This window comes from Neofelis nebulosa, chromosome 8, assembly GCF_028018385.1.
Source record: "Neofelis nebulosa isolate mNeoNeb1 chromosome 8, mNeoNeb1.pri, whole genome shotgun sequence".
Classification (NCBI taxonomy): Eukaryota; Metazoa; Chordata; class Mammalia; order Carnivora; family Felidae; genus Neofelis; species Neofelis nebulosa.
In genome coordinates this window covers 93,167,197-93,188,088 of record NC_080789.1, presented here as the reverse complement: position 1 = coordinate 93,188,088, position 20,892 = coordinate 93,167,197, and the positions used below count along the sequence as shown (strand labels likewise).

Below are 20,892 nucleotides of genomic sequence, written 5' to 3'. Positions count from 1 at the left end.
CATTTAAGTAGTACACAGTTTTAAAGAAAAGAATAAAGGCAAGGACACCCTGATACTATCCTTGCACTTTTTCTTTTATGAGAGACCACGTGGCCAAATGGAAAGTTTTAGAGTCAGAAAGATCAAAGTTCTCATCCCAACTCTGTCCCTTTCTCCCCACATGGACCACAGACAAGTCACTTTATCTTTCTGAGCATATTTCTTACCTGTAATACGGAAATAAGGAGATCTGCCTTAAAGACCTCTTATAAGAGTTTTAAAAGATAATGTATAACACCTGCCACACCAAAGCTGCTACTTTTACTGTGTCAGATCTCACTAGATGCTTTTTGAAAACTAATTAATGGTTCTATCTATAGCGTAACAATACAAGTATTCCTGGCCCCACCCATTATCAATAACACAAGTGTTTACCAAAAGAAAGGTACTTGAAAAAACTATTTGTGGCAAGGAGAGAGGTAGGAGATAAGATTCAACACCATACAGTTAAGTCTCAAATTTCTAGATAGCACATACATCATCTGCCTCTTCTCACCACACACCTTGTAAATCACATCTTTCAGACACTCTTTGTGAAAAAGAAAACCTTACTAATTATTTCTTACAGTTCTAAAAGATCTAAAAGAACTGAGAGATATTACTCTGTATCAACAATTCCATTTTTCACAAAGAAGAATCTCTTAGTAAGGAAGAGAGAAAAATGTACAACCTCCAGGAACCAATCTCAACACATAGTCTGTGTATTACTACATTTTAGTTTACAAGTCATTTCTCAACTGTTTCTTTTAAGCAATTTTGCAGAGTGTATTTTTAAAAATCAAATAAAAAGAGTCTCCTGTCAATCCTAAACCTAATTTATAATCTACTTGACTTAAAAAGCTCATTTACATGATACTGATACAACTGAAAGTCCATGGGCAAAAAAAAGTGAATCTAGACACAGACCTCACACCTTTCACAAAAATAAACTCAGAATGGATCATAGACCTAAAAATGTAAAACTATAAAACTTCTGGAAAAAATAAAAGGATAAAATCCAGGTGGCCTTGAGTCTGACAATGAGTTTTTAAATACAACACCTAAGGCTATCCATGAAATTGATAAGTTGGCCTTTATTAAAATTAAAAACATTTGTTCTCAAAAGACACTGTTAAGAGAATAAAAAGGCAAGCCAGAGTAGAAGAAAATATCTGCAAAATACATATCTAATAAAGCACCTGTATCAAAAAGAGATAAAGAATTCTTAAAACTTAACAATAAGAAAACAGATAGTTAAAAAATGGTCAAAAGTGGGGCGCCTGAGCGGCTCAGTCGATTAAGCGTCCAACTTCGGGCAGGTCATGATCTTGCGGGTTGTGAGTTCCAGCCCCAGGTCAGGCTCTGTGCTGACAGCTCAGAGCCTGGAGCCTGCTTCAGATTCCGTGTCTCCTCTCTCTCTCTGCCCTTCTCCCACTAGTGCCCGCGCACACGCGCTCGCTCTCTCTCTCTCTCTCTCAAAAATAAACATTAAAAAATTTATAAAAAATAGTCAAAAGTTCAGAACAAATATCTCACCAAAGAAAATATACAGAAGTCAACAGCATATAAAAAGATGCTTAACATTAAATGTCATTAGGAATGACAAATTAAAGCAACAATGGGGGGGCGCCTGGGTGGCGCAGTCGGTTAAGCGTCCGACTTCAGCCAGGTCACGATCTCGCGGTCCGTGAGTTCGAGCCCCGCGTCAGGCTCTGGGCCGATGGCTCGGAGCCTGGAGCCTGTTTCCGATTCTGTGTCTCCCTCTCTCTCTGCCCCTCCCCCGTTCATGCTCTGTCTCCCTCTGTCCCAAAAATAAATTAAAAATGTTGAAAAAAATTTAAAAAAAAAAAAAAAAAAAAAAGCAACAATGGGATGTTACTACACCTATTAAAATCCATAAAATCCAAAAAACTAACAATATCAAAAATTGACAAGGAGGAAAAGCAACAGAAGCAAGCATTAATTGCTGATGGAAATGCAAAATGGTATAGCCACTCAGGCAATATCTTACAAAGCTAACAATAATCTTATCTGATCCAGCAATCATGTTCCTAGGTATCTACCCAAATGTTCTGAAATCTTGTGTCTACACAAAAAGTTGCCCATGAATATTCTTACCAGCTTTGTTCAGAGTTGCCAAAAACTGGAAGCATCCAAGATGTCCGTCAATAAATGAATAGATACAAAAACTGTGAAAACATCCATACAATGCAATATTATTAAATGATAAAAAGAAATGAACTATCAAATCACAAGAAAACATAAACGAACCTTAAATGCATATTGATAAGTGAAAGAAACCAGTCTGACAAGGCTCTATGATTCCAATTGGAAAAGGCAAAACTATAGAGACAATAAAAAAAAAAAATCAGTGGTTGTCAGGGGGAGGGAGTTAAGGGAGTGATAAATGAGGCACAGGATTTTTTTTTTAATGTATGATATTCTGATTCTATAATGATGGAGACTTGAAATTATGCATTTGTCAAAACCCAGAGAACCTTATAGGATGAAGAGTGAACTTTAATGTATGCAAACTTTTAAAAAGTCATTTAGAAGGAGGGGAGGATCCCAGGATGGACTGGAGATTTAACAAAAGGGTCTGACCCTATTATAAAGGCATGCAACTACCTCATATTAAGTAGGACAGGAGAAAAAGGAGTAGAATCTGTAAACTAAAAGCAAAAGAAACAGCATGAAAGCACTGTACTCTAGTTGATAAAGTTGTTTCCCTCTCTCTGTAAAGAGAATAGAAGTTAACAATTTCAATACTGCTATACATATGTTATAGGACTGAACAATTAAATAAATGGATGGCAGATGGTGGGATCCAGGTTACTTCTCACAGAGTAAGTTTACGGATAAGCAAGTAGAGGAGAACAGAAGAACACAAGTGGAGATGGGGTAGGCAGAGTCACAGACATCCATACAAACTCATATTTTGCTTAATATGAATACATAGGATTACATAGAGAAATTATATAGATATGTGTATATACATAGGTTGGTTTACATGCATATATTTCCTGCTCTGTAGATGAGAAACTCTAGGGGCAATGACACCCCAGTAACAATAAAAACCAAACACCCAAATCCTGGCTTCTAATACTATTTTCCCAAGGAAATGAAACAGATTCTTTCTGGCTGATTCTAAGACTGTAACAGGAAATGGAAATATAAAAGATGAGCCTGGAGCATCTTTTAATGCCAGAAAGTAAGGAAATGATCTTTATTTATTTATTTTGAGAGAGAGAGAGTGTGTGTGTGTATGTGTGGGGGGGAGGGGCAGAGAGAGATGGAGAGAGAGAGAATCCCAAGCAGGCTCGGAGATAACAGTGTGGAACCCAATGCAAGGCTCAAATTCAAGAACCGTGAGATCACGACCTGACCGGAAATCAAGAGCTGTATGTTTAATGGACTGAGCCACCCAGGCGCCCCACCTCACATTAATGGAGATATGTCAAAGGAACACAGAGCCAACTAAACGAGCTCCCAATGACGAAAGCTGAAACAATGTGAGCAACAAAATACAGTAGTACTGGATTACAACCCAAAGTATAAAATGAATATCCATGAGTACAGGCCAATGTAAGTAAATGATTGAGTAAATACGTAAATGCAGAGAAAAGAAAAATCTGCCATGCAGAAGAATTCTAAATAAATTATAGAGATACCCCACCCTCAAGGAGGAGAAGTAAAACACTCCTTAAGTGTGGGCTCTGCACAGTGACTTCCTTCTAAAAGTACAGCATGGAAAGAAGAGTAACTTTTCATTGCAGAAACCTAGCAAACACTAACTCAGCCAGGTGATCAACATCAAAATCAACAGTGATAAGTCCGCACCCTTTATATGATGTAACAGAAATAGCATTTTACCTCTGTGATCTTCCTTCCAGAAACCTAAAACCCCAGTCTGATCATGAGAACAAAGTCAGACTAATTCCAAAAGAAGGGCATTCTACAAAACACCAAACCAATATTCCTCACAACTGTGAAGGTCATTAAAAACAAGAGAAGTCTAACTGTCATAGCCAAAAAGGGGACTAAGGAAACATGACAACTAAGTGTAATATGGTATCCTGAAACAGAAAAAGGACATCAGATAAATACTGAAGAAATCTAAGTTAAGTATGAACTTCAGTTAGTAATAATGTACCAACACTGGTTCATTAATTATAGCAAATACTAATGTAAGATGTAATCAGACATGAAATTGAGTAACAGTGCATATAAGAAGTCACTGTACTATCTTTATACTTTTTCTGTAAATCTAAAACTAATCTAAAAATAATATATATATGTATATATATATTTAAATACCATCTAAGAATGTACCTAAAAAACACTGGAGAGGTTGTAGTGCAGTAGTGAAAAACTTCACACCTTCCCTGCATACATTAAAGTTACAATGTTTACAACCATTTTGTTACAGAATTTTTCTTAGGAAAATATTTTCAATCACTAACAGCTGCAAACAATTTCATGCAGTAATTCCCAGTAGGGATGTACTATAGCTGAAGTACTTTAACCAAAATTCCACTTTTCCCTTATATACCATTGCAGATGTCTGAAAGTTTGTAACCTATCATTAACTTATGTTCTGTGATGATCCAAATAACTACCAAATACGTTTAATACAACTCAGAAAAGGTAACCTAAATTTTATATAAATTAAGTCAGTGGTAAAAATACTCATCCAACAAAACCTCAAGCATCTAAAGAGAGACCTCGAGAAAAAACTATCATCTTTTATTGGGGATAATATATTTTCTTATATAAACCATGGTTCAAGGGAACTGTTGCAGAATTAAAATAAGTAAATGAAAATAACAGGAGAGTCAGGAGAAAAATAAAAGGTAGCGGTGAACATCTTTGCAGCATAGCGTAAGAAAAGCCAGGGTCTAGGATCTGAAGTGTAGCAAATAAAAACTGAAGGCAAAGGGAGCCTATGTTATAGCACAGAAAAGGCCCAATTAACTGAAAACAGGAAAAATTAAAAATAAAACAAAATGAAATCTCTTCATTCTATCGGAAACAAGCAAGGTGTTCAAAATTAGACTCCTAGAGAGAGCAAACCAGAATAAACCAAGGTGAAGAATCACCATAAATACAACTTACTCTCCCACCATTAATAAAAGGCTGAAAATTACCATATAATGATGTCCAATGACATTGGAAAGTGGGAAGAAAAAATACTACAAAAAGAATGTACCAAATATCATGAACAGTGGTTATTTCAGAATACTGGAATTAAAAGTAACTTTTCTTCTTTTTTTTCCTGCTGTGAAGTGAATGACTTGTGGAATTTTAAAAAGTCTTAATCTATGAATTGTGCACTAAAGGCATTTATACAATGTTATTACATTTGTGATGCACTCTACCCTTTAATGGCAATTCCATAAAGTGCATTATTTTTCTCACTGTAAGTCAAAGTGTGAGCCGATGACCCAATTTGTTTCACAGTAGCAACTTAAGAACTATAACTTAACTATTATAACTATAATCTATCCAAAAAACTCCAGTTCCAAATAGAAAATCTATAGTAGGTGAGAGAGGATGATACTGACTTTAATTTCAATGACCACTTGATCTACATTTAGTGCACACTTTCCAAAACCCAAGTCGCTGTAGAATGGTATCCTCTCAGTGGCAATAAAATAGAAGCAACACACAACACAGCTACTTTGGTATTACGTGTGTTATGTCCATATATATATATATATATATATGGACATACACACACACACACACATATATATATACATGGACACACACACACACACACACATATATATATATATACATGGACACACACACACACACACACACACACACACACGGTCTTCTGGGAATCCTAATTCTCCTACCTCCCAAAAGAATAACAATGTCAAAAACAAACTATTCGCATGCATCTGAAACCAGGTTGTTCCTGAACTCTTAAGACAGTAGCTATTTCTCTCATTATGAGACCAAAACTGAAACCTTCAAAAGAAAAGCAGTAATACATTTCACCGGAATGTAATTTGTAAAGGAGAATTCCAATTCCTAATGCTCCACCACTCGAGACATCGATGGATTTCAAATCCTAACACCACAGCGTCCTACCCACAAGGAGATTCCAGCAGTACTCTGGGTTCTACGGGAAAAGAAGCATTTGAGAAACAATGCGAAGGAAGAGAACAATCCGTGCAAAGATTTTTGCATTCAGATGGTCCTTGGAAGGAAAGCAGGAAGAGTGACCAGAGGAGAAGCGAGCCGGATCTTCATACGTGGTGAAATCCACTCCAAAGGCATTAACTGACAAAGACACCAGAAAGGCTATCTTTCAAAAGTAAAATTGTGAGTAGAGCGGAACAAACTAAGAACGGAAAGTCAACAGGAAGGAATCAGGAAAGACAACTATTCAAAAACAATGAGCTATCTTAATTTGAAGGGGTAAGCGATGGTGGGACCCTGTCCCAAAGTGTCAATTTGAAAAGACACCCTCCATGTGAGGGTGGGGAGGGTAGCTCTCGAAACCCCAAGCCTAAAACAGGCCGTGAGAACACCCGTTGTGTAGTCGCCCCACGGACAAGACAAGCGCAGGTGTATGTGCGGAAGCTCAGGTTACCAGGAACTATTGAATCTTCCCTGCCCACCCGTCCCGGAGCCCCGGGCTCGGCGGGCGGAGCGGGGCGGCGGGGCGGCGGGGCGGCCGAAGGTCGGCACCGGCTCCGCGGCGCACCAAGACCGGGCGCACCACGACCGGGCGCACGGACGCGCTCCGGTAGCAGCGCCCTGGCACACCTGGCTCCCAACACCAGTTGAAAGCAGTCAAAGTGAATGAAAGCGGACGCGGCGCCTGGCACCGCTCCACGCAAGCACACAAAGGCGGGTTTTTAAAATCGAGGCTGAGTCCAAAACACTCGACCCCCGGCCGGCGCCTTTCGCCCGAGGGTCTCTTACCTCGGATCCGCCCTCGGGGCCGTGGCTTTCCCCGGAGACGCTTAGAGCCCGGACGAGGCAGGAGGCGGCCAAGAGAAAGCCGCCGTCCTGGACCACGCCCTTCCAATCCTCCGCGAACCGCCAAGCCGCCGTCTGCGCCCGGCAGAAGAGGAGCGATCTCCCAGGCGAGCACAGCGCCCGCCTCGCGCTGGGCAAGACCGCCGCGCCCGCCGCCGCCTGTGAAGTGTGGAGCTGCCCGCCCGCTCACCCGCTCGCCGCCAAAGCCAGACGCGCGCCGCGCATGCCCAGTACCCCTGCGAGGAGTGAGCGAGAGCGCGCTTGCGAGTGCGCGCCTCGCGCTGCCGGAGCGAACTCCACTCTCCGGGTCTTGCCGGCAGCCGAGCCGCGGAGTATCTGGTAGACCCCGGCGCTGGAGGCGAACAGGGCGGTGGGGGCGGTGGGGGCGGTGGGGCCGGGTGGGCGGGAGAGGGGCGGAAGAAAAGAAGGCGAGAGGCCGCGCTAAGTTATCTAGGCCATCAAAGTCGGACCAGGGTTCCCAGCTGCAGACAGGTTTCGAGAAGTGCCCTAGCAGGACCGACTAGCAGCTGGGAGACGCGGGAAGGGGAACCGAGCGTGTGGAGAGGTCCCCCTCCCGGCAAGGGTTGATGCCCCCGGCCATGGGAGCTCCCATCTACATCGCCCCGGGTCCTGGTGCACAACTTCTGGCCACTACCCTACGGGCAGTAAGCCCGCCGCGCCCAAAGCCCCGCGAACCTTTGTCTTCCTTCTTGCGGCCCTCCCACCCATTTTCCCCCTTTTGTCGCTCTCCTCTTGTTTTGTCTCAATTCCTGCCATCAACTGGTGGCACCCAAGGGCCTTCATTTGGTCCTTAGCTCCAGCCAGCAAGCCCAGACTCGCTTCGCTAGCCTGCCTTGGATCCCATTCTTAACGTAGCTCTTGCCAAGAGCCTGATGTGGTTTGAAGTGGTGGAGACTTTCCTGAATGCCTCTTGTAACTTAACCAACCCTCGTGATTGGTGCCTCCTCCATGAGCAGCTCACGGAGCCACTCAGTGAGAAGCCCTTTAGTCTTCTAGTTTATTTTTCCTTACTCTTGAAACACTCATTTGTCATAGCTACGCCCCCTTCCTGTTCTAACTTCTTTAAAGGCAATTGACTCTCAGAAATCAACGAGGATTGGATAAAAAAGAACCTGCTTGCTTTGTGGAGCAAGGGAAAAGACAGCGCAGTCAGGGGAAAGCAACGTTTCACACCAAGGTGGTAATCAAAACCTTTATGCTGAAAGTTCAAATGTATCTTAAGTCCAGTCCCCTATCCTAAATGAAAATCCTCTCTTCATATTTCCACCATACCATCATCCACTTAAAGTTTCACAATGTTTTGAATCTTTGTTTTTATCAATATTATGTATAATCATGATTATTGAGTTTTTACATATGCCAGGAACTAAGCAATTTTTATGTATTATTTCTAATCCTTAAAACGAGGTAGGCCTTATTATCCCCATTCGATAGGAAAATAAAGCCCAAAAGTATCATTTCTTTTGCCAAAGCCAGTTTTGATGCTAGAATGAAAATCCAGATCTGCTTAACAGACAGGTCTTTAACGTTTGATTCTGAACATCAATTCAACTTCCCTTAACTTACACCCCAGGTGCTCATTCTGACCCCTAGGAATTAACTAATCTCATTCTTTATAGACATTGCAAGTCTTGAAATATTTGAAGCAAACCTCTAAGTAGCTGTCAGAATATCTAATATTTTTCCATTCCTCAAAATTTGTAGATCCTTTCATTATTTGTCAAGTGGAATGGTGAACTCTCATAACCACACTCTTTACCCTGCTTTGAATATCCTTTGACTTTTCCTTTTCCTTCTCAAATGTGCACTCAAGACAACACAACAGGGGTGCCTGTGTGGCTCAGTTGGTTACGTGTAGGACTCTTGGTTTTGGATCAGGTCATGATCTCACCGTTAGTGATTTCAAGCCCCACCTGGCATCAGGCTCTGAGCTGACAGCACAGAGCCTGCTTGGGATTCTCTCTCTCCCTTTCTCTCTGCTCCTCCCCTGCTCACTTGCTCTCTCTCTCTCTCTCTCTCTCTCTCTCTCAAAATAAACAAATAAACTTTAAAGAGAGAGAGAGAGAACACAACATTCAAATACTGTGAGCCAAGAACTTTGTCACAAAGTGATCAGCAGTCCCTTTGACCCAAGCATACCTACCCTGTCAATAAGATATCCCAAACTTGAGTAAGGTTTTTCTTTTAGCAAATGTATTTTACCTAGGGTTGAATAAAACATCCAAGTCTATTTTATATGGACTACAATTAAACCATACTTACCACATTACATAGTCTATACTTCTATAATTGTATATGCTTAAACCCAATTTTTGCCTTTAATCCATATTAAACTTCATCTTGTTTGTTTTAAGACATAATTTCAGATTTAAAAATCTTATTAGTGATCACTTTTAACTTACAGTATCTGTAAAGTTAATGAACATGGCTTCTTTGTGTCCAGTTAAGTAAGTTTATAAAGTTTATAAAAAATTAATAAATTCCAGTTTATGAAGTCTAATAAAAGTTATATAAAAGAGGCTGAGAAAAGAGCCTTGTAGCCAACCACCAAGAATAATCTCCAAGACAATAATAATAAATGAACCAACACTTTTCAAGATCATACATTTTATTTCATGCAATCATACTATAACCAACAAGGATTTTATGAAAAGTTTTCTAAATGCTTTACTGAAATGAAAATTCACTGTCTCTAGCATCCCCAAATATACCGGTCCAAGTTTTTATTAAAGAAATAAAAGGGGAAAAAGAAGCAAATCTAGTTAAACTGGATCTGTTTTCAAACTAACCCATTCTGGCATCAACGATCTCCATCACCTTTTCTAAGTGCTTGGAGCCACTGTTAATAATCTTTTTTATACTTTTCTGAGAATTGGTTGAACTTTCCTGTTTATAGTGCTAACCATGTACAAATTTCTCCTTTCTGAAAATCTCATTTGTTCATGTTGGTATGTGGGATGAAAATGATGCAGGACAGAATGAGGGCAGATATATGGAGTGAATGGGGTCTTTCAGATGTGGGGCGTAGTTGCAAAACTTGAGGACCATATTAAGTCTATAGCTGGGTGTAAAAGCCAGATGCAGAAAATGGGAAGGAATTATAGTGCTGAATGTATACAATCTGAAGACTAAGAGCTATATCTAAACTACCAAGGAGACAAATATATTCTTCAAATACCCCCTCTCCATCCCAGTCCCCCAATCTAATGTCTGAATGTCACATAGGGACTGCTATGTGTAGCTTTGCAGGCAGTCTTAAAACCAAATAATGTGAACGATATCTGTGGATAAATTAGAGAAGGTATACAGGCATCGCTTGTTTTATTGCACTTCGGGTTTTTTTGTGCTTCAAAGACACTGGGTGGATTTTTTACAAGTTGAAGGTTGTGGTAGGCCTGCATCCAGCAAGTCTATCAGCACCCTTGTTTCCCAAGAGCATTTGTTCACTTCATGTCTCTGTGTGCCATTTTGGTAATTCTTCCTATATTTGTTTTTTTTTCATTATTATTATATTTGACATGGTGATCTGTAATGAGTGATCTTTGATGTTACTATTGTTACTGTTTTGAAGCTCCAGGAACTAAAAACATACAACGTATCAGATATATAGTCATGAAAAGAAGACTGGTGTATCTGTATGGATATCACACACAATGGACTCAAGATAAAAAAATATATATTATTGGAGATAGGGTCACCACTTAATGATAAAATCTACAAGGAGAAATTGATAAATCCACCATTATGGGGAGATATTTCAACACCCTTTCACCTATTGATAAATTATTCAGAATTCCACGTATATACACTGACATTGATGTACGACATATAGAGAGGACAGCGTGGGCATACAATACTTAGAATGCACATTCTCATTAAATCCATAAGAAGTATTTACATACATTAGCTAGCTTATTTAATACGTTTCAAAGAATTGTATTATCTAGTCCAAGGGTTGAGAAACATTTCCTGTAAAGGGCCAAATAGTAAGAATGTTTGCTTTGCAGGTCTCTGTTGCAGCTACTCAACTCTGCTACTGTAGCATGAAAGTTGCCATAGAAAATACACTTATGCAATTCAACTATCTTTTCCTGCAGGAGCAAGGATAGTAATTAAGCTAATGGCCATGGCCATTTTCCCATAAAACTTATTTAGGCCACTGAATTTGCACTTTATATAATTTTCACATACCTCAAAACATTATCCTTCTTTTGTGTTTTTCAACCATTTAAAACGTGCCAACCATTCGTAGTTCACGAGTGTAGACAAACAAGTGGCAGGCTGGGTTCGTTCATCACTGACTTAGACCTTGTAATCTCTACTAAAATCTCCCGATAGATTTTGGGAATCAGTAGACTAATTTTTTAAAGATTTAAATTTAGGTGGGTGATGTGTATTGAGGAGGGCACCTTTTGGAATGAGCACTGGGTGTTGTATGGGAACCAATTTGACAATAAATTTCATATATTGAAAAAAAATTTAAATTTAGCTTTAAATTTAAATAACAGTGCGTTTTAATTTCTAAAGATTGACTTCAATAAATGGGATTTAAAAATAGACTTCAAAAAAATAAAATAAAAATAGGCTCCACAAATAACTCATGGATCAAAGAAGAAATCATGAATGAGAATTCTAAAGTACTTACAATTGAATAAAAGAGAACTAAATTTTGATATACCCAGATCATGAAATATTCATGGTGTACATGAGGTAACAATTGCTGTGTTCAGTAGCAGAGGTAACTCTTAGAAACATAACACTGAGTGAAGTTCACAGAAGACCGCATATAAGTTGCCCTTTCACAAAGCTCAGAAACAAGCAAAACTAAGTGATATGTTATCTAGGAACACATATACATCTGTTTAAAACTGATGTGTGGGGCACCTGGGTGGCTCACTTGGTTAAGCATCCGACTCTTGATTTCAGCTCAGGTCATGATCTCATGGTTTGAGGGTTCTAGCCCCATCTTGGGCTCTTCACTGACAGTGTAGAGCCTGCTTGGGATTCTCTCTCTCCCCCTTTCTCTGCCCCCCGCCACCCCCCCCCCCCCCCGCTCGCGCTCTCTCTCTCTCTCTCTCTCTCAGAATAAATAAATAAACATTAAAAAGAGAAAACTAGTATGTAAACAAAGGAATGTTATTCACAAAATTCAAGACAGTGGTTTCCTCTGAGGGCAGGAAGGGAGCTAGAACAAGGCTAATGTGGATAAATTGCAATAGTATTGTAAAGTGAGTCACCTTACAGTGTCCCTGCTTCTGCAGGAGGAAAAGATTGTTGAATTGCATACAGCAGGGAGGACATTAATGCAGGGAGTCAGCTATGGCTAGGGACAGTCTGGAAGAGGTGAGGCAGAATGACATAAGAAGGACAAGGCAATTGTCTGATTTGTAGCACAAGTGATCCAGTTACTGTTCTTTTATTTACCTTGACACAGGTCGGCAGAATGCCTCGTTGCTTATTATCCCTGACCTTTCAATGACTGATGAGCTCTGGAGATAAAACACTCCTTTCTGAGCAGGACCACAGCTACTCTGTTCCTAATTTTAAATGTGAAGCTCATTTTTACAGTAAGATTCATTTCCCCCAGAAATTCTAGTGCTTCTGTACAATTGAGGAAAATTTCATTTTTGAATCTGAGAGATATTTATCAATTTACTAGTAACAACTGAATATTCCTTATTTTTATCTTCTTTATTTTTTTCCTGAATATTCTTTAAAATGCAAAACAGACACCATTTGTTTTATCTTTTTGAGATCATTTTCTGCTTATTCCACGGAACTGGAAATTTGCCATTCAAGAACAACACTTATTTCACTATTTGCAACTTTTCTAGTCAACACTAGGCTTTTTGTTTTTCTACGTGTGTCTAAGTAGATGAGATTCAAAAGAAAAAAAAAAGGTAAAACAGCAGTGGGAAAAAGTAATCACCAATTTTAAATGACAGTATCGCCATTAAATGGAATTCTCTCTTATGGTTGAAAGGAGTGAGGTGGTAATTAACTACTAACTTTGGTGGACATGAAGATATATAGTTGTTAAGGTGGAGGGAGGGGAAGGAAGGCAAGTTGCAATGCACTATCTAGTATGAATTAATTTGTATTAAAAAAAGAATATAAGACAGAAATATAAGCCAACATTTTTTAATATGAAATTTATTGTCAAATTGGTTTCCACACAACACCCAGTGCTCACCCCAACAGGTGCCCTCCTCAATACCCATCACCCACCCTCCCCTCCCTCCCACCCCCCATCAACCCTCAGTTTGTTCTCAGTTTTTAAGAGTCTCTTATAGTTTGGCTCCCTCCCTAACTTTTTTTTTCCTTCCCCTCCCCCATGGTCTTCTGTTAAGTTTCTCAGGATCTACATAAGAGTGAAAACATACTAAGCCAACATTTTAACAGTATTTTTATGGGGAGAGAGATGACTGTATAGTTAGAAGTTACTTCCATTCTTTCAGTTAATATAATTCTATAATATTTGAATTTTTAACTATGTACCTACATTATTCTGTGGCAGAGAAAATAACATAGTAATATTTTATTATCTATTGTGAATTTTGGGTGTTTCTGAATGCTTTATTCCTTCTAGAACTCAGCTAGATTTTTAAAATTTTTGTCCCTAGTGCCTAAAATTGTGTTTTTATGTCTTTAAGTTACTGAGCTATAATAGCCCTCAGGCTATTTAACAATTCCCTTTGGCTCTGTTCATTGGCATTGCAAACACAGATTCTGTTTCCTTAAGTTGGCACGCAAATTTTTTTCTTCATTGGTAGCAGAATCCCGAGGGAGGGGTAGAAATAAAGCAAAACAAAAGAAAACTCTTATTACAAATTTGGAAGGTTTTAAAAAGCAAATTAGGATCTCTGAACAGCTTTCTCACTCAAATATCCCTGGTGCTCAAGAAAATTCCAACAACCTTACAAATAATTTCCCTGATAACAGCATATAAATCCAAGTTTCAGCAAGGCAAGAGCAAATATATCCCCCAGATTCCACGTCTAATTTCATCACAAAGGACTTGGAACCACACACATACACACGGAGAAAAAGAGAGGAAAACATCTAACATGTACTATAAATGCTTATTGACTTTCCAAATACACTACAACTTTCCTTTCCTTTAATAGACACTTTTTTTGAATGCAAAGCTTTCGAAGCATTTCTCACACTGTCTTACCATGTTAAGCAGAGCATTTCTGATCTTATTACTCGTAGGTATCATTGTGAGCATTCATGACTCTACTACGCAGGTAGTAAAGGGGGTGTGTAACCCCTTATGCAAAGCTCTTGCAACTAGGCATGGAAATCTAATGAAGGTACTCTTCATACAGGTTATCTGCACCGGATCTTGCCTGGTGCTTATGCCATATATTCATAACACCCCCAGCAGGGTCTGTAATTAACACATTTTTTCTGCAGCAAAACATATTCACACAAATTAGAACTAAGTTCATAAGTAAACTTGTATCACTTCAGATCAAATTTGCTGCCAAACAAGTGTAAGTCAAGTAAGGCTTTGTCAGCAGATGAAATTTGAAAAACAAAGAAATAATTTTTTAAGGAGTCTTTCAACTCAACATTGCAGATAAAGTCTTATGCACCAGAATGGTGGTACCACAAAGCCACTGTATATTGTTCACCTCAATAACTCTCATTTTGACTACTTGATGTCTGTCCGATTCTTTAAGTCTTTCTGCCCTTACTGTGCAGTTGGGAATCCCTCCATCCATGTTGTGGCTGTGATGTCCTCTACTGTCTTCTGCCCTGATAATTTATTACTTTCAATCTTCTGTGACTTAAAACAATGGGCAACCAAATTATTATAATCGTGTATGAAATCACAGTAAGTTTTACATAAGGAGCTCAAAAGTTATATTATGAGAAGAGGTGTAAATTTTGCTCATGTTCTTAATGACACCTATTTCAACAATTTAGAGGCTTTTTTGGTTTGCTAGTGATTATTACTTGTACGCACAATATTTTAGATTGTTATCCTTTAAAAATTAACTCCAACTTCTTGCGCTTTAACAAAAATGTTTCATTTTATAGATGTCACCTACTTACAGGGATTGACATCTTATGAAACCCTATTATTCAAATATATGCCTTTTTGGTCATATCAAAGTAAGTTAAGGTTTAAAATTTATTCATTCTTTCACCAAAAAAAATAGGTTATGACAATAAAATAGTATTTATAAAAGCTTAAAGAACAATTTCAGGGTGACATTTCTTTTTTTTATTTTTTATTTTTTGAGAGAGAGAGAGAGAGAGAGAGAGACAGAGAGAGCACAAAAGGAGGAGGGGCAGAGAGACAGGGAGAGAGAGAATCCCAAGCAGGGTCTACACTGTCAGCACAGAGCACGACGTGCTAGAACTCCTGAACTGTGAGATCATGACCTGAGCCAAAGCTGAGAGTCGGATGCTTGACTGACTGAGCCACCCAGGCTCCCCTGAGGGTGACATTTCTAAATAATCACAGTCATCTGTCTTTGCTCAACTTGCAAGTTCTTCCATTTTCTGACCCCACCCTATACATTTATCCTCATTTTTTAGTGCCTGGTCAGCCTTTCCAGGCTCTAATATGCAGAGCCCTTTGGCCACACTTATCACTGCAATACATAGGAACCCTGGGGAGGAGCTGGAGGGTCATGAGTGGAAATCAATGTGGGAATGTCCATGATGCAAGGTGCCAGGAGAAATGTGGCCAAAGCTGGTGAAAGATTAATACCAGATGCTAGGAGAATGAGGTGATGAAAAGAAAAGTGTGGAAAACAGTGAGAACCCACAAACCTAGTCAGGTGACTCAAGCATGAGAACGTATCTTAAGGGCCTCTGACTCATCCTTTCAGCAAAGGTTCAAGCACCTGCCAAGCATAGGGATAGGCCCTGGGGATATAACAAGGAGTACAAAATGGTCCCCACCCTGGAGGGTTTGCAGTATTAGCAATTAAACAGACACACACAAACAGTGACAACCATATGCCATGGTTGTAACCGTGTTTTGTAACAGCACAATGCAATATCAAGCACTGTCAGCACAGAGAAATGGATGCCCACCTCTGCTATGCAAAATCCAGCGGGCATCCTAGAGACATCTATTGTTTCTCACTGACTACCTTCCAACTTCCTCGCTGTTCCTCGAGCACTCTAGCACACCTCCACCACAGTGCCTTAGCACTTGCCATTCCTGTCTCCTGGAATGCTCTCTTTCCAGATAGATACATGGCTCACTATTTCACATCACTGAGGTCTCAGTTCAAATGTACCTCATCAGAAAAGATTTCTCTGACCAGGGCGCCTGGGTGGCTCAGTTGGTTAAGTGTCTGACTTCGGCTCAGGTCATGATCTCAGGTCCGTGAGTCTGAGCCCCGTGTCGGGCTCTGTGCTGACAGCTCAGAGCCTGGAACTTGCTTCAGATTCTGTGTCTCCCTCTCTCTGCCCACTCCCCACTCATGCTCTCTCTCTCTCTCTCTCTCTCTGTCAAAAATAAACATTAAAAAAATTTTTTTAAAGATTTCTCTGACCAATTAGCCTATTTGAAACCTTCTAACTTGTCTCTACTTCCTATCTTCTATTCCACCAACCAATGTTCATGTATTTTCTAAGACAAAAACCTATCATTAATTCAATCATGCATTCACTCATTCATTTACTCACTTGATCACTTATTTTCACTTAATAACATGTTATGGAAACCCACTGTGTGGATTTATTTCCCTCTAAATTCCTTCAAAGTGCCTTGACTCCTTTATACTATCCTTATGCCTATGTACATTCTGTATCCATTCCCCCCAGCCCATCCCCCCATTCCTAGCTCCCTTGACAAACTGCTACCTGCTCTTCATAACTCAGCTCAAATTTTCACCGTTAATTCATTCAGTTATGCTCAGCACTGGGGAAACAGTAAATAAATACTGCAAATAAAAATCCCTGTTCTAGGCTTCTGGGTGGCTCAGTTAAGTGTTCAACTCTTGATTTTGGCTCAGGTCATGATCTCATGGTTCGCGGGATCAAGCCCTGCATTGGGCTCCATGCTGGGTATGGAGCCACATGCACTTTCCCTTTCTCATAAATAAATAAATAAATAAATAAATAAATAAATAAATAAAATCCCTCCTCTCACAGAATTTACATAAGGGACACAGACAATAAAGAATTGAACAAGATGATTTCAGACTGTGATAAGTGCTATGAAAAAAGGGCAATGTGAGGCAATTTGGGGGGGGGGATTAAGAGAGAAACAGAATGTGCCTGTGTGTGTGCATATGCATGCGTGTGTTACAGGGTACAATGATCTGTACTTGGCACACAGTGGGTTTTCATTAAACGTTATTAAGTAAGTGATCAAGTGAGTAAATGAGTGAGTGAATATGTGATTGACTTAATAATAGATTTTTGTCTTAGAAAACATGTGAGCATTGGTTGGTGGAATAGAAGGTAGGAAATGGAGCCAACTTAGAAGGCTGGTCTTCTGTAGAGAGAAAAATAATGATGGCCTGAGCTAAGACAGTGGGAATAGAGAAGAGAGACCACATTTGAGACACAAATAGAATTGTCATATGATTGAATATGGAAGAAGTCAATGAAGGAAGAGGATTCTGATATGGGTGTCCAGATGGGTGGTGCCATTGAGTATAAGGTAAAACCAGGTTTGGTGAAAGGAGGCTGTACCAGGGAGATAATCCATTCCATGCTGGACATCTTGGGATTGAAGTCTCTTTGTTATAGGTGGAGACAATTAACATGTAGTTACAAGCATAGAGCTATGAGTGAAGTCAAGACAGAAGACAGGTTTGGAATAGCATGGATGTCTTCACCCTCAGAAAAATGTAGTAGTGTAAGAAGACAAAATTTAAGGATAATTTAAGATGTCAAGAGGTAGAGAGAGGCAAAGAAGTCTCCACTGAACACAGAGAAACAGGTAATAGGGTGAAAGAAGACAATTAGAAGATGAACCCATGGGAAGTAAGGAAAGAGTGAAGGATGCAAGGATGCTTAGAGAGATTGGTTAACAGAAATAGTCCAAAGGTATGAAGAAAGGTAATGATAAGCTAAGAACTCAAATTTATTTTATTAAGGGATTATAACACGCCAGAGACCATTTTTAGCAGTTTGCATGGCTGGATACATTCAGTTCTTACAACTCTTTTGAGATTATTATTATTCTTCCCACTCTATAGATGAGAAAATGAGGCAGAGAGAGGTGAACTTGCAGCCCAGGTTTCCACAGGAAGCAAACGACAAAGGCAAGATGCAGACTCCAGCCGTAGTACTCCACGGCCCACGTTTGCACAGATGGATGAGTGTGCTTCATGAGCGCCCTTTGCGAGGGCAGTTTCAGCGGAGTGGCAGCTCTGTGGCCTGGGGAGGTGAAAGGAAGATGAGAAAGTCGAGAGAGCAAATGTAGACAGACTGCTGTTTGCAAGAAGCTTAGCTAGGAAGAGGGGTAGAGTAATAGCTGAAAGGGAACACAGGAGTGGGAGAAGCTGTTTTGTGTTTAATGAGCAAGTGTAGAGCATGTGGTCTTGATAGATTCTGTTTACATCGCACTCTAGAATTGCTAGAACCAAAATGAGGGGGTTGGACGAAAAGATATGCATGTTACTTCCAGCCCTGATTCTACTATTCCACAACTTGGAAATTCTCTCTCGGTGCAGCCAGATGGACCATTTCACTCCATAAAATTAGTTGGAAAATAATTTCATACACTTTGAAAGATGAATTTAAATAGAAATAAGTGCCTGTGTATTCTAGTTTCCTTATAATTCATGAGCTTTTCATATTTTTCCATCCTGGTCTGTGACACTTTTTGTCCTTAGGAGAGACCTGAAGTTTTTGCTGTCTTCTGACAAGTTTTTGTTTTCTTTTTCTAAGCTTAGGAAAAAAGGAGTCATAGTATTCTGGGTTCATGTTATTTTCCTCATTGCCTTTCATTTGTGCTCTGCCCTTCCTTCCACAGGAAAAAAATTAAAGCACAGGAAGTTATAGAAAAGCCCTATTGTTTCTTTCACCATATGTCCTATGCCCTATCTAATGTAATCATTAGTGTTGTTTCCTGCCATTCTCTCTCTACTAAATCCCTTGAAACACCTCAGCTTTGAGCCCTTCTATCTTTTGCTTCTGCTAAATTTTTTTGGAAAACATTATTTATTTATTTTGAGAGGAAGAGAGAGAGAAAGCACACGCAAGTGGGGGAGGGGCGGCGAGTGGGAGGAGAATCCCAAACAGGCTCCCCCTGGTCAGTGCAGATCCCAGTGTGAGGCTGGAACTCTCAAACTGTGAGATCGTGACCTGAGCCGAAGTCTGCCGCTTAACTGACTGAGCCACCCAGGTGCCCCTCTTATGCTAAACTTTTCCTTCTACGAGCAACTGCAATGGACACATACCAATTCCAAATCGATTCCAAAGCACTTCATTTGGTTTCTATGTTCATTTGCACAAAGCCCTTTCTTGGCACACATCCTTCAATTACACATATTCCTATCTTTTTCTTACTTTGGCACAACCTTTCTATATCCAGTTGCTCTTTTTCCTATTCACACAATGTCCGTTTTCAATTATCCACCAGTAGGACTATAAGATGGGGGGAGAGACTGGCTGTAAAATATATAGAACTCACTTCTTTTCTGGCTCTCTGATGTGTTTTCACACTTACCAAAATTAGGATATACCCACTTTTGGAAAATCACAACACTTCATACAAAGTAAAGCTATACTTGGAAAACATGTCTCAAAAGGAATTAGAAAGCTGTCCACTTAGCAAATCTTTGCTCCTTCCTCATTTCTATTCTGGGCAGCCCTCCATACAATGGATGAATAGCATTATCTCCTAGACAAATGCAAATAATCTTCATAGAGAGATCTTTATTTTCCTCTCTAAAACATGATATCGTTCTAGCTCACAATTCCCTGGAGCAAGGTGATAATTAAAGTGTTTCAGGTTCAAAGGCATTCCTGATGAGCTAGCTTCAGACAGGACGGAGGATAAACAGAAACGGCAATGATATCATAAGTGAATCAGGTTGTAATGTTAATAAGACGTTGAAGATAAGAAGTGTCTGTCTAGTATCAATAATTGACTCTATTCACGTTTTCCCTGACACATGTGAATCCAAATCCCATCGTTCCCAACAGTAGTTATTTTGGCAGGTAAACGCACCTAGCGAAGATGAACGGAGCTCATACAAAGAACCTCCGTCAGTACTATAAGCCTGTTCCGTGATAGCACCTCATTACAAAGAGACCTAAAACATTTTGTGACAGCAGGCAATACTTCCCTAGATATAGCAGAAATCTTTGCAGCTCTGAATCCAAATAATGATTCGCACTCTTTATCTTTACAGGATGTGCCTTTGTAACTACAAAAGATTTTAGAATAGTCAGCAATGATCTGGGGCAACCCAAGTCCTTTTTTCTACAGTAAGCAACATTTTCAAGTGGATGATTCTAAACCAATTTAATCGGCTTCATCAGGCAAGTGTTCCTTCATTTTACTCTTGGTAAAAATTATTTTTACATTATTTGATACAATAAGTAGTTCCTTCATTCTATTTTTCCTTATTTTTGATTCTTCTTATTTAAAAAAAAAAAAGAAGGGGCACCTGGGTGGCTCGGTCGGTTGGGTGTCCAACTTCGGCTCAGGTCATGATCTCACAGTCTGTGAGTTCAAGCCCCACGTCGGGCTCTGTGCTGACAGCTCAGAGCCTGGAGCCTGTTTCAGATTCTGTGTCTCCCTCTCTCTGTGACCCTCCCCCGTTCATGCTCTGTCTCTCTCTGTCTCAAAAATAAATAAAAACGTTAAAAAAAAATTTTTTTTAAATAAAATAAAATAAAATAAAGAAGAAGCAGAAACCA

General features: G+C 39.7%; 1 protein-coding gene across 1 annotated transcript in view; it reads right to left on the bottom strand.

Annotated features, from left to right (window-relative positions):
- LOC131483877 (uncharacterized) overlaps positions 1-7,821 on the bottom strand; it is a 47,983-nt gene extending 40,162 nt beyond the window's left edge. The window contains exons 1-3 of the mRNA XM_058682245.1: positions 7,678-7,821; positions 6,961-7,537; positions 2,137-2,207 (exon numbers count right to left, since the gene is read on the bottom strand). Of these exons, the coding sequence (XP_058538228.1) occupies positions 2,146-2,207; positions 6,961-7,537; positions 7,678-7,821 (783 nt within the window). The 3' untranslated portion in view covers positions 2,137-2,145. The remainder of the gene's footprint in view (positions 1-2,136; positions 2,208-6,960; positions 7,538-7,677) is intronic.
- Positions 7,822-20,892: the final 13,071 nt, after the last annotated feature.